General features: G+C 44.1%; 1 protein-coding gene across 4 annotated transcripts in view; it reads right to left on the bottom strand.

The window, feature by feature from the left end:
• ATP10B (ATPase phospholipid transporting 10B (putative)) overlaps positions 1–14,940 on the bottom strand; it is a 300,183-nt gene that overhangs the window by 23,549 nt on the left and 261,694 nt on the right. For all 4 annotated transcript variants that reach the window (XM_087429455.1, XM_087429456.1, XM_087429457.1 and 1 more), the window contains 5 exons: positions 13,510–13,636; positions 10,721–10,905; positions 6,278–6,599; positions 3,156–3,232; positions 1,681–1,806 (listed from right to left, as the gene is read on the bottom strand). In XM_087429455.1, coding sequence (XP_087285581.1) covers positions 1,681–1,806; positions 3,156–3,232; positions 6,278–6,599; positions 10,721–10,905; positions 13,510–13,636 — 837 coding nt within the window. The remainder of the gene's footprint in view (positions 1–1,680; positions 1,807–3,155; positions 3,233–6,277; positions 6,600–10,720; positions 10,906–13,509; positions 13,637–14,940) is intronic.

Raw genomic sequence — 14,940 nt, 5'->3', positions numbered from 1 at the left:
TTGGAGGCAAGAAAAAAATTAAACAGGGGCATTTTGAATTCTAAGTAAACATTCTTTCATGCTTAGACTGAGTTTCGAGTCAAATGGAAAGACTTGTTTGCATAGACTTGCTGAAATAATATTACCATCCAGTTTACCAAATTTACATTATTTTTTTTGTCATGCTATTTATTTACATAGACATTGAACTTTGCACAGAAAGGCTTATTCCTGAGCGAGGGTACCTGTGACAGTGCCTGAAAGCAGGACTGGAAGAAACGAGCAAGAGGGAAAAAACATAGCAACTTTGCAGCTGCTACGTGGCTCATGTGTGCATCTTCCATCACCCTGGTCATAATCCTCCCTTTTTCCTTATGCAAACTGGAATCGAATTCTATTTGGAGACTCTTGGGGATTATTCAAAGGTCCTTGAACTAGAAAATAAAAAATGCAGGCCCTTGTTCCCTCCCTTAGTACAGCAGTGTTCTGACTTCTTCCTACACCCATTGTTAATTGAGGACTTTTCCAAGAAGAGCCTCTGACAGTTTTAATACCTCAGTTAGTGTGTGCCTGCTTTGGGCCTTTGTCAACAAGACAGAAATGAACATATTTTTTAGGAGAAACAATAATGTCTTCATATGATTGTATTTGTATAGTGCTTTCCAGAGCTCTGACACTTGAGACTCTTGATAATACTCCTAGGGACAGGGAGAGTCAGAGTGTCCCCATATTATTGATGAGGAAACCAAGGTTCAGATAGGTTACGTGACTCTTCCAAGTTCTCAGAGCATGCTTGAGTCAGGCAAGACTAGAACCCAGATGATCTCCCCGCTCCAAGCATTTTTGCCAATAGATATTTTAGTCTCCTGACCTCTATGAACTCTCTGCTGGGAAGGCTGGCAATGCTGAGGTGCTAGGTAGGATCTTAGGTGGATGCCAGGGACTCTAGTCCTAAACCTTTACTCTCCCAAGGGGTGGGATGAGGCTCTTGGATTAGGGTGGTTCTATCTGGGAGAAAATCTAAGATATAAGTCAGGCCAGTTCTTCAAATCTTTCTTCCTTGAAGTCGAAAATAAATCTCATCTATGGAGGCCCTCTAAGAGTAACGACAGCAGCAACAATGATAATAAAAAATAATGGCTAACTTTATAGGGTGATTGCTATACGCCAATCACTTTATGTGTGTGTTTAAATGTGTATATATGTGTATGTTTGTATATGTGTGTATATATATACACACACAAGCTCTCATGTAATCCTCATAGCAAATATATGAAAGGTACTATTATCATCTTCATTTCACAGATGGTGAAACTAGGCTATAGGGCGATTACCAAAGATAGGAGGCTAGATATGAACCAAATATGTCTGACTCCAGAGCCCGTGCCTGTAACTACTCATGCTGCCTCCCATGTCCCAGGTGTTTCCATACAGTATTGCAAATCCTCACAATAACTTCCCCAAATAGATAGTATTAGTCCCATTTTATCAAAGAAGAAATTGAAGCCCAGAGAAGTGAATCATCTTGCCCAAGCTCACAGAGCAAGTAAGGGACAGTTTCAGGATTCAAAATCCAGGTCAGCCTGGCTCATTCCCTTATTCTGAGATGCTTTGTCTACCACTGTGGGGAGAACTGGTTCCCCACCGGGGCAGCAAGGACCCCCCAAGGTCCAGGTGGGAGGTTACCATAGGGCTACTCACCACATTCTTGTAGAAGTAGTACACCACCATCCTGGCCATGCGTGAGTAACACCAGTGGCCGTGCACAAGCAGCAGCTTCTTGAGGTGTCTGAAGTGGGAGATGGCAAAGTCGCTGGACATGACGGCCTGAGAGGGCACAGCAGACATCAGTTTCCATCCATGCTGCCAATGCACTGAAGAGGCTCCCTTGAGGGCAGTGCTTTGTTCTAAGTCCAAAGCTAGTAGGTCTGAAAGAACCTTTGTCATTATGTGGCACCCTTGGGTGGCTTTTTGGACTCTGACACCTCACCCTCTCCTCTGGGAAATCCAAACCTCACTAGAATCCAAGAAGGGCAGGTTGGAAGGGACCAGTGGTCTACTCCGGCCCTTCATCTCCTTCCATGTATCCAACAAGCATTTATTGTGGCCCAGTTTGTGTCAGGTACCATGCTAGGGATGCGATGGTTAACCAGAGAGAAGGGGCTTCCACGCAAGTAATCCTCAAACATCTGAACACCCTTGGCCACCCCCTGAGGCAGGCCATTTGCTCCACTCTCAGATGGAGCTGATGGTTGGATAGCTCTTCCTTTACACAGAGTTGAAATGCGTCTTCTGCCCTTGGGATTACTCAGAACAAGACACAGTTCACAGTACTCTTTAAGAGTGTGAGGCTTGGACATGCCTGGTTATAAATCGTGGTATGAGTCTTGGTCAGGTTGTTTAACCTCCCTCAGCCTCAGTTTCCTCATCTGAAAAAAATGGAATAACAATCCCTAACACACAGGGTTGTGATGATTGTTAAAATTAATTGGGATAATAAATGTGAAGTGCCTAACAGAGTGCTGACATATGGTACACACTCAAAGGGAACAGTGTCCTTTCATCCTCACCAACAAATTGAGGCTATGCCTAATGTCTGCACTGGTGGTGGGAATACAATTGTTAATGGTTCAAAACCACAAAGTGGCGTCTGTTTTAATGGGAAACATTAGAAGCTCAAGATACTTGTTCTAAGCTGAATTTTGACTAAATTAGGTACACTGTTAAAAGTGTACCGAGCAATTTTTAGGTCAATCTAGCCATCGAGACTAGAATGGCAATTGAAAAATGTTTTCAAATGTTCTCATATCTGTCACTGCTCACGGAGGGCGTTGCAACTTGGGATGTGGGTGGAGGTTATAGGGAGGAAGCACGGAGTCAGAGGAAGGCTTAGCTTTCCCTGAGTGGTTGGGTACAATTTGGCTTTAGAATACAGGTATTATCAGCTGTCTGTAAAAAGCCAAGCATCCTTTGGTCTCCCTCTGTGTTCTGAAGGACTAGGCAGTAGGGATGTGGTGATGGAGGTTATGTATGGGCCTGGAAGCCTCCTGACTTTCAGATGATAATTCTGCAAAGCTCTTTGGGAGAAGTTCCTCCAACACCATGGAGAATTCCTTAACTCTTCAATAAATTCAAGGAGAATAAGGAAGAAACAAGAAGAGTGCACGGAACAATACCTGCATGCCTTCCTGTCCAGATATTCCAATCCCAATATCAGCAGCTTGAATCATGCTTACGTCATTTGCTCCATCACCTGAAGGAAGAGAGGTCACAAGACGTCTTTAATTCGGGTCCATCTGCTGTGTGACTATGAGAAGGGTTTTATACAGTGGATCTAAAGTGTCCTCACTTGTACATAATCGAATCCTTTTAATGTGCCTCTGAATAGTCCTATAGGAGAAGTCATTGCTATAGTATTTGGCCTGAGAGATACCTTTTCTTCTTTGGACAAGAAGCCCTACTTTTTCTTTATCATTCAACAAACATTTCTTGTGTCTTGTTTCTAGGCACGATGTTAGGTATTGGGGATACAACGGTGAGTAAGTGAGACTTGGGCTGTGCTTTACAGTTTACAACAAAGGCCTTCACAAATGGTATAGTGGATTTTCCCAATGAGCAAATGGAGAATCTGAGCAACGTAGAGACTTGATTAGGGTAATCCAGCTAGTGAAGGGACCAGGAGATGTGGAACTCAGATCTTTCTGATTCCAGGGCTGGAAGACCTTCCCTAACTCACTACAACTTAAAATACTGACCATATTGGGACAACCGGGATGTCTGGACAGCTGAAGGATCAGAGATTGTCATTTGTCCCAAGCGCAGGGACAGCGTTCAGTTTTGTTTCTGAATATAGGAAAATGGGATTGACTAATATTTTTTTGGTTGAGGGACGTTTAGTCACATTGAGTTTCCATTCAGTGAACTAAGTTGTTTCAGGAAATTGGAGGTTAGGGCATGGAAATAAATACACACACACACACACACACGGCCTTCTTTTACACCAGCCCTGTCAAATAGATTTTTCTGTGATGATGAAAATGTCCTACATCTTTACCATCCAATACGGAAACTACTAGCCACATGTGACTATTAAAATGTGGCTGGTGAAATTCTCTTTCCTTTTTTTTTGCTGAGGAAGATTAGCCCTGAGCCAACGTCTGTGCCAGTCTTCCTCTACTTTATATGTGGGTCGCCGCCACACCGTGAGTGGTGTAGGTCTGCACCCGGGATCCGAACCCATGAACTTGGGCTGCCGAAGTGGAACACGCCCAACTTAACCACTACGCCACAGGGCCAGCCCCTCATTTTAAGTATTTTTAAATTTAAATAGCCACACGTAGCTAGGTGGCAACACAGCTCTATACAGTGAGGCCTTCCTCACAAGCCTGGCGTTTCCCAATGCTTTATCTTTCAGAATAGAGTTTAGCAAACTTTTTCTGTAAAGGGCCAGATAGTAAATATTTTAGGCTTTGTGTGCCAAGAGGCGAAACTGAACAACTGTTCTTGCTGAGAGGCAAATAGTCTTTTACACGTTTTGCATTTAAAAACATAAAAACCGTTCTTAGCATCCCTACAAAAACATGCAGTGGGCTGGATTCAGCCTGTGGGCTGTGGTTTGTAGGCTGCATTGCCTTCATTCTCCTCCTGGCCCCACCTCTTTTTCCAGTAGGTTCTTTTAATAATCTGCAATTAAATTTATATTAGACATCATAGAGAATATGGAATTGGGGGAGAGAATTTTCTTCCCCTAATTATTTGGCAATGAAATTTATTGATCTTAACATTCTGTCATTATAAGTAGCCATTATTCTTATAGCAATGATTTTTTTCTTGGTAGCATAACAATGCATAATTTTAACCTTCCCCATGGCAGAACAAATCCAACCTTTAACCTCTTCTGTTAGCAAGCCAATGAGAGTAGGAGTGTGGAAACTTATTTCTTGCCCTGCTGGTCGTGTTTCTGCTGCTATGGGAGTGAAGCCAAACTCTTACCTCAGGGGATCAGTCCCGGGCTATTGCCTTGTGTGTGTCTGAAGTTTTGAAGAGGACAATTCAGGGAATAAATTAGGATGCTAAAGCTCTAAAGCTCTGCTCTCTGTATTCTACTCCCTCTTTTTATGTTTTATTTTTTTGGTTTTGAACTGCTTTTACCTGAGGACCAGGAGAAAAAACAATGTATGAGAGGCCTCTTATTTGAAATGCCAGGCAAGAAAATCTCTTTTCATGTCTGTTGTAGGAGAAAGAAAACCTGGAACCGTCTGTAAGAATGTACCTACATGAATGCAATATTGACTATGTGTTTGGTGTGTACTGGGTATGGGATGAAATGGTGAATAAGACTGTCATTGTCCCTCTCCTTGAGGAACTCATAGTCTACTGAGCAGGCCATCATAGAAAGCGTAACAGTGCTTTGGAGCTCCCAGGGCTGTGTGCCGCAGGAGCTCCCAGAGAAGAGGAAGGTTAGGTGGGATTGGAGGGAGGAGAGTTTTACAAAGGAAATAGCTCATGCAAAGGCCTGGAAGTGAGGGAGACAGGACAAGGCTGATGGAGAATGGTAAGCAGTTGGAACATGGAGTGCTGGATGTTGGGGAGAGGAAGGCTGTAATGAGAAAGATGGCTGAAGAGTTAATGGAGAAGAGATCATGAAGATTCTTGTAACCCAGGTTTGGTTGTTCTTGGAAGGTTTGAAGTAAGTACAGTTCTTATTTCTCTGCCTCAACCGTGATTAATTTTAGTCTCTTAGAAGGAATTCATCACCAACCGACAAGCCAGCATTTATTGAGGGTATGCTTTGTGCTGGGATTTGTATTTAGGAATGAACATGCGAAATTGAATATGGGACAGACCCAGCTTTTAAAATCTCCCCACCAGCCATCAACACTTAGCAGAACATCAAATCCACAAACACCTGAGGCTCATAGAGCCATGCAATGTGTTCAATATTGAAGGGAAAATGGTCTGCGTTCCCAGAATTGAGTTGGCCTGAGTGTATATTGTTGAGCTCCCTACATGTTCCGAATTTGAGGCCCCTGTTGGCTTTGACCTCCATCCAAGTCCTGATTTTTCCTTAGCTGACCTGCTAATTCCTGAGAAGTTTGATTCACCCTCCCACTCTACTTAGCCTCTGCTTCATCTCCTGGCTGCCACAGGTTGACTGTCACTTTGAACTCTCTCCCTCTAAGACAATGACCTTCAGCCTGAGCATCTTGACTTTGATACCTGACCTCCCACCTCTGGTCCAGGCCTCTTGTCAGATCAGCCTTGTGAAGCTGCAACCCACACTCAGCATGACGGGTACCTATGGAAAGGGTCATGACGCTCAACTTGTCTCGCACCAACTTGACTACCATACTCTTCTGGAGGGGGGTGGAGCGGCAGCACAGGACAGACCGGCAATACTGAGTCAACTCCAGAAACTTCTCCTCCAGCTTTCCCTGGAAAATGGCATTCAATGTCTTCCCATCGATGACCAATCCAATGTTTGGAGCTGCAGCTTCTGAGGTGGGCAGTGATGTCTCAGAAGGTAGGCGGAACCCGAAGAGCTTGCGGTCTGGCTTTCGCAGTTCATGAAATTGCTTTACCTCTTCCAAGGCACAGTTGAGGATGGATTCACAGGTTTCCTATAAAGAGTCAGAATAATAAATATGGTATTAGGAAGCAACATTGGAAACACAGGTTAAAAATCTCACTTTATCCTTCAGTAAAGTAGTTATAAGACTGTACCACCACAGAGATTACCTAGGTATCATCCTCCGATTTTTACATTTCTCTGCAGTATTTCAAACAGCATCAAAGCAGTATTAATTTGGAACCAAATTAATGGCCAAAATAGGAGAGACTGCTTGGGAGTGGGAGTGAAATAGCTCAGCAAGATGGGGACTGATTCAGGGATGGTATAAGATGATAAATAATACTAATATGAGGGGAAAATAAAGACAATATGTCATACAGTATGGTATTTTCTATTTCTCACAAGTCACTTCAGTTTTCCTTTCTTCCTCAGGACATCCCGGTGTGGTAGGTTGGGTGGGCATTACTGACTTTAGTTTAGAGATGAACTGAAACAGTGAAATCACCAGTAACTTGCTCAAGGTCATCCAACTTAGCAGTGGAGGCAGATCATTACTCCCTGAACTGTGACTTCTTAATTGAAAAAATACATTGACTGCATGTTTATCCGTTGGTATGAATGTGTTGGTAAGATTGGTTAAAACCGACGATGGATGTGAATGTCTTACTGATTTAAAGAAACTTCTTATTGACTTTTTTCTGATGTTTCCTTGAAAGAGTGAAGAAGTTACTTGCTCTTATTAATTCTCCTCCATTACTTTTGATTATATCAAAGATAAAGTCAGATTTGGGTTCTAAATGTATCCTTAATACATCTTTAACTTCTGTAACCATCACTTTATAATAAAGATAGAGAAAAGCTGTGGCAGTCAACTGTATTACCAGTTTGAATAGCATTGTTTTCTTCACATGATCTTTGTTTAGCAGTGTTCTTTTATCAATGGCAAGGGATGATGATTTTTCATTTACTGTAGTGCCAAAAATTTCTTCTAAAAATAAATTTTAAAATGTTCATATTGAGTCCATTTAAATGAAATCATTAAACAAAGAATAGGTAATGTGGATTTTGGCCAAAATTGTAAAGGTTGTTGAAATGACACGTTTGGGGACCATTGATCTAGAAGCCTCTGAGACTGTCTGGAATAATTTCTTCTAGAGTGAGTAGAACTGCAGTTCATTATTCTGGAGTCTTCCTTTAGGGGATGCTAAACCAAGTGTTGCAGGCAATAGGGTGTGCACAGAACCCAGAGGGGCCACAGGAAGTAGTTCCAGGAGCACTTATCTGGGAAAGAGATCAAGATAGTCCTTGCTGGAAGTTGGGGTTGGGACAAATTATGGACATTCCTCCAACATATGACTGCTGCAAGTCATTGGAGATGTAAGCTTCAAGATAAAATCTCTGATTTTACTTATTTCAAATTTTCCATGTAATAATCACAATAGTTCCCGTTCATTTAATATTTAGTATATGTCAGGTATTGTGGTAGGCAGCCTCTAAAATGGTTCTCAATGATCTCCACTTCCTGATATTCATGCCCTTGTGTAATCTCTTCCCCTTGAGTGTGAGTTACGACTAGTGACTCCTTCCTAATGAAGAGAATTCTGCAAAAGTGATGGGATGTCACTTCCCACGTTAGTTTATAAAAAGACTGTGGCTACTGATTTGGCACACTCTTTCTCACTCTGTCTCGGATGGCTTGCCCTGGGGAACATGAGCTGCCGTGTTGTGGAGCAGCTCTGTACAGAGGCCCACATGGAGAGGAAATGAGGCTTGCCAACAATCATGTCCATGAGCTTGGAAGAAGAACTCCTCTCCATTCTCAATGACCCACCCAGTGAAGCCTTTAGATGAGCCCACAACCCTGACTGACAGCTTGACTGCAACCTCAGGAGAGACCTTGAACCAGAGGTACCCAGCTAAGCCACTCCTGGACTCCTAACCCACAGAAACTGTTGGGTAATAAATATCTGCTGTTTTCAGCTGCTAAGTTTTGGGGTAATTTGTTAACTAATACAAATACTGTGCTAATAAGTATTTTTCTTCTATGTTCTTATTTAATCCTCCCAATAGCCTCTGAAATAAATCTTTTTAATACCTATTTTACAGATGAGGAGAATGAAGTCCAGAGAGGTATGGTATCTGGACCATATTAAGCCTTCAATATATGTTATTATAATAACCATAATAGTTGCTATTACTAATTCCTATCTATTACTGTAGTCCCTTCTAAAATTCCTTGACAGAGCAACACTTCAGTGATGGGTTAGTAATTCCCTTATCTTATGGATGAGAACCCTGAGGTCGAGCTAGGTCCCATAACTTGCTTATATCTTTAAGATGCATAACAAAGAAACAGTAGTCCTAAATCAATTTTTAATGAATTAGGCAGATTAAAACCCTTGGAGGAAACATCCACTGAATATGTAATTACATTAAACTAGGGTTAAAATAAATCTGAGATTTAGAATGTATTTCCCCAGTGTCTGTCCTAACATATCTATGCACCCACCACTTTTTCCCAGACAAGGGGATGAGAAAGACTAATCCCATGGGTTTAGAGGGCCCAGGGGTGTGGGCAGGGCCTAACATTCAGGCACCATCTTGGAGGGTCCCAGGCAGATTTAAAAGAGTTGACAGTGACTTAACTCAACATGGAGAGTGGCCCACTGCTCCTTAGGAAATTTGGCTAATTAATTTTCAAACGTCTTCAGCTTCCTGCAGGAGCACGTTGCATTTAACAGAACCCAGAGAAGCCCACTCCATTCCCCTCAGGCTGCCTGACTCACATGTTTGCCAACGTCCTCCTTCTGGAATCCCCTGGACTGAAATGATCATTGCAAGCGAGGCAGGCAAACATCAACAGGGATTACAGGGATCAAGCACTCAGGCAAGCTGCAAATTACTTTCTTTCATAAGCATAATATTAATGCCAAACACTTCCACGAGATTATGTTCATCTTGAAAATTCATTGGGGTTTAATCTAATCATAGTATAATCTGCGCACCCGACAAGAAAGTAAATGATTTTTCCAATTCATCTAAAGGGCCTCAGGCACTTTTCATAGTACACTCTACCTTTCTTTCTTTTTTTTTTAATATGTGTATGTGGATTCTTCATGAAATAAAAACCAAATTTAAACCTCCCAAACTTCTACTCTGGGTCCAGATCAGCCTCAGGCAAAACTGGAAGAGATTCCATCATCTTCTCTGCCTCTTTTGCTGCGCCATTCTTTCCCTTTCCCACCTTCTTCCCTCTTCTCTATCCTTTTGCCCATGGCAGGCCCTAGTCTCCAGGTGCCCACCACCCCTGCAATACCGTGCTTTCCTGCTCCCTTTTGATAGGAGCATATATTGCAATGCCTACTTCCCATAGTCATCAGCCAAGAAGGTAGTGGAACTTTACCTTCTGCAGTTAGCGTTGTGAAAACAGAATTTTCCTCCTAGATATAAAATTGTATTACAACCTTGAATATGCTTCTTTAGACTTTACACAGCCCTCTCTCCAAACCTCTCTCCCTGCCACTCACAACCTATTCGGGTTGAAAATTGCAGTTTTAGGACTTTGCTTATCTCTTTTTCTCTCCCACCCCATCAAAACATACTGGTCTCGTGTATCATTCCCTCCAAGTTTTATTCCATGGCAAACCAATTTGACATACAAATGGGAGCTGAAATTTTAAACTCAGAATAATTTCAGATTAATTGGGGCTTTTTCAATGGATGAGTTAATCCAAAGTACAAGAAATGAACAATTGAGTTTCTATGAGCAAACAATATGGCGTAATACAAATAGCACTGGTCTGGCAAGAGGACAGCATTCTAGATTTAGTCTTTCTATCAGCCACTACCAGGGTGACCTTGGGCAGGTGACAGCCCCAGTGGACTTCAGTTTCCTCATCTGTAGAATGGGGAGAGTGGGCCAAGGGTGGAATTCAGGAGAGGCAAAACTTTCTAATATGTACCACTAGATGTAACATAAATAGACTGGTCAACCATGTGTGGGGATGAGGCAGAAAATGTTGGACTGGATGACTTCCAGGGCCCTCTGAGCTCCAAGATATTGGGGTAGGGGTGCTTCCCTTGTGTACCCAAATCCCACCCATAAGCCTGTCTCCTGTTGGCCTAGGGGATGCCTTGCACTTAAACATCTGGGCCTTACTTTGGCCTCACCTGACTCTCTGTATTAATGGAGTAAACAGTGTCGGTCTGATCTAACAGTCTGCAGGAATAGGCGATGTTGACCGCTGTCTCCTGCTTATCTCCAGTCAAGACCCAGAGCTGGATCCCCGCCTCCCGCAGAGCAGCAATTGTGTCTGGAACTCCTTCCTGCAGCCGGTCTTCAATCCCTGTGGCTCCTGGAGTGATCAAAGACACCAGAGCTCACATTTATGGTGCAAAAGTAGCTGCTTAATTTCCCCAAAGCCCTGTCAAGCCAGGCAATGATTATTAAATATCTTCCGTGTTCTAGGCTGTGCTAAGTCCCCAGGATACAGCAGTGAAATAGACAGACCTGGTCCCTACCCTTTCGAAGCTCAAAGGCTTGTTGAATAAGGATTTATAACTATATGAGGAAGGAAGCTATATGAGGTATACGAGCTATACGAGGAGAGAAGCCCAGGGTGCCATGCTAACATTTATCAGAGACCCGAACTTCATCCTGAAGGTCAAAGGAGGCCTTGTTGAGGAAGTGCCATTTAAGCACAAACCTGGAAGATAAAGCCAAGAGATGGGGAAGGAGGAGAATTCCAGGCGGAGGGATCAGTTTGTGTAAAGGCCCAAAGGTCAGAATGGAAGACGACACATACTGGGGTGAGAGACGAGATCAGGAAGGGCGGTAAGGTGCTGGATCATGCAGAGCCTTGTCAGGGCATTAGGGATCTGGAATTCATTTGGTAGCCAAGAAAGCTACAGAAGGGAGTTAGGTTGGAGAGCGACAGGGCCAGAGAGTTTTAAGATCACTCTCGTGGACAGATTGGAGATTGGAGGCAGCAAGAGGAGATTCAGGGCCAACAGTTAGTTGGAGGCTGAGCAGGAGTGCAGAGGAGAGCTGGCGGTGGCCTGGACCCGCATGGCAGCAATGGGGGTGGAGGGAAGTGGAGAGACTGAGATCTTTGCTCTGTGACCGCTCACAGCAGAATTAATATCAGGTTTTTGATATTATTCTTGGAGGAAATTAAATATGCAGATTCCATAATTCTGAATGATCTCAAACTTTGTACCAAACCTGATGAATAGATACCCAAATATCGAATAGTTGCTAAGTGATTAAGCCAAAATAAATCTGCATTTAAATTGAGATTCATTTCAGAGCACAGACTAATGGCTGCCCATTTCACTCTGGGCAGGAGCAAGGCAGTTCATTTCTTTTAATAATCCTGAGTGACACTAGGTTGGCAAAGCAGTTACGCTGGATGCATATTGAAAAATCATTTCATATTGCGGGACCCAGCGTGAATGCAATGCCGCTTTTAATGGCACGGCAGTTTCCTGGTGGTAAGATGAAATCTCTTCCTAGCCCAGTCCTCTCCTTCTGAAGCCACCTTGAGGGAGAAAACTAACCTCTCTCCCCCGAAATGTGCCTGTTTTGTATTTCAGGCCCAAATGCGCAGATAAACAACCCCATGAAAAGTGATGGCTCGATCCTCACCTTTCCCTCCAAGGCTTAGCCTGGAAGGTGAGACTTGGAAGCTGATTTATATTACAGGGACGCAGAGTGAAGAAGAGAAGAGGAAAAACACATTTATTTGTGTGAAAGAGAAAATGAAACAGGAGGGTTGTGAAAACCTGTCCCAGCCAGGGAAGCCGACAGGTCCCGACAAGTGTGTTCTCTTTCATGCAGAACCAGCTGAGGAGCACTTCTCAACAACTGAGACCAGAGTGCTCCCCCAAAACGAAAGAAACCTCGGGGGGAGGTGGTGGGGGAAGAAGGTCAGCAATGCTCCCAGGATGAAAGAAGGCTTGGCCATGTGGCCAGTCTGTGCATGGTGTTCAGGCCTCGCCTTTCCTAGATCTTGCTCCCAAGCTAAGGAGATTAATCCTGATAAATAAAGCCTCCCCCTTCTTCCTTGGCAATACTTTTCCTCCAACAGAAATACAACACTGTCTCTTAATTGGGGTCCATGCTTTTCATCTTTCCCCAAGCGTATCAATATAACTTCTATCCAGCAGCTGGAGTAATCTTTGTAAAGCACAAATTTGCCCTGCTTTTACCCTCTTCCCCTCTCCAAACTTTCAGCATATGATTTACGTGGCCCTTCATAATCTGAGTCCTGCTGACCTCTCTCACCTTACATCATTTCTTCCCCACACTCCGTGATCCAGCCATCCCAGACCTCTGATTTTCTAGCTGGCCCAGACTTTCTCACCTCCAGGCCTTCATTTGGGGCCTTCCATCCGCCTGGAATACTCTCCCCCTTTGCCTGACCAGCTCCTCTTCTCTGCTCATTTCCAACCTTCCTGTACCCTCCTTGGCCCTAGGTGAGGTTGGCACCTTACACTTTGTGCCTTCATCCCACCATGTACATCTTCCGGCCCCGCCCTCATTACCCTCTGTTGAAATTACCTGTTTAATCATCCAGTTTCCTCCCTAACCTCTGAGCTCTGGGAGGGTCTGGCCTGTGACTCTCGTTCCCTGTTATAGCCCCATGCCTAGTGTGCTCCTTGGCACATGGTAGGTGCTCAACAAGCATTCAAATGAATAGAGGAGAAGCAACCCAACTCCTAGGCTTCATCCAGCAGGGAGGACAGGAGAGCTCCTGGGGCACCCTCAGGAAGCTCTGTGTCGAGTTTGGCCTGGGTTTTGGCACATCCCTTTTGTGCCAAATACCTGGAAGGGCACCTCAGGGAAGGCTCCTAATTGAGACACGTCTGCAGCAGTGTCAGAATCAGGGCCCAGAACTCCTTTCCTAGCTTGCAGGATTCCTTTTTTCCATTTAATGATGACAATTATTTTTAGCTACCGAGCAAGGTGAGTTGATTCTCCAGATGCTCTGCCGCCTGCATTAGAAGCTCGTCTCTGTTGTCGAGGGACGCCTCAGCCTCACGCCAGAAACTGGCCCATCGCTGGAAGTCCTCTTCACTTACAACCTATGGGACAGGAATAGGCTCATTCACAGCTCTGGGCGAATCCCTCCCCCTTCCCACATGCTGGGCCTCCTATGGGCCTGTTTGAGCTTCACTACACAATCAGATGGGGCTTTCTCCTCAATGATTTTTGTTTTTTGAATGCATGAATCAATGAAGGATTGATCCTCATGTTCTGTTATCACCAAACGTCTGTCAAGCCCCTGCTATGCTCTGGACACTGGAGATATAGCCGTGATCAAGACAGATAAGATCCCTGCGTGTTAGTGGAGGGCGAGAGACATTATCCAAGTAAATAATTTAAGAGAACAGATCATTTCAAAGAGGCTTTTTTTTTTTTAAAGGAGATTTTTATTTTTTTGTGTGATGAAGATCAGCCCTGAGCTAACATCCATGCCAATCCACCTCTTTTTGCTGAGGAAGACCGGCCCTAAGCTAACATCTATTACCAATCTTCCTCCTTTTTTTCCCTTTTTCTCCCCAAAGCCCCAGTAGATAGTTGTATGTCATAGTTGCACATCCTGGTTCCTGTATGTGGGACGCCGCCTCAGCATGGCCAGACAAGCGGTGCGTCGGTGTGCGCCCGGGATTGGAACCTGGGCCACCCGTAGCGGAGTGCAAGCACTTAACCGCTAAGCCACCGGGCTGGCCCCCTCAAAGAGTTCTATACAGAAAATGAAGAGGGTAATGTGATGGAGTGTGACTGGGTAGAGGGATAGCTGTGGGAAGAGGGGTATTTCATTTGAATCTTTAGGTTTCTTAGACAAGGTGACATGCAACCCTCTCCAGTGAGAAGGGTTCAGTCATGGGGGGGGGCAAGTGCAAAGGCCATGAGACAGCAATGAGCGTGGCTTTCTTTCTGTTCCTTGAACATACCAGTTGACTGAAGGATGGAGAGCCAGGTAGAGAGGAGCCAGCAGTGAGGCTGGAGAGATAAGCAGCAGCCAGACCCTGCATAGCCTGGTAGACTGTTCCACCAGCTATGAGAGGTGCCCGGTAGCTGGAAGAATCCAACTAGAGGGCATACCTTCCTCCCTTGGAGTCCCATAGCACTTTTAGACCCCTCTGTTGGCACTGCATGCATACTGTCTCTTATGGCAATGAATGATTCTTTTGTCCAAGCATCAGATATTCCTTGATTTTCCCTCTGCACATGGCACTATAGGGAAAACCAAGGGGACACAGGTTGGCCCTTTGTTCTTGAGGAATTCACAGTCTTATTAGGGGAAGTAAAATAGGTACAAATAATTTCAATGGAAAATAGAAGATGGTAAGGGTATAACTACAATTTATAGAGTAATAAGTGC

The sequence above is a fragment of the Ceratotherium simum genome, chromosome 4 (genome assembly GCF_057802395.1).
Source record: "Ceratotherium simum simum isolate JZ-2026a chromosome 4, ASM5780239v1, whole genome shotgun sequence".
Classification (NCBI taxonomy): domain Eukaryota; kingdom Metazoa; phylum Chordata; class Mammalia; order Perissodactyla; family Rhinocerotidae; genus Ceratotherium; species Ceratotherium simum.
This window is presented reverse-complemented; position numbering and strand designations above follow the sequence as displayed.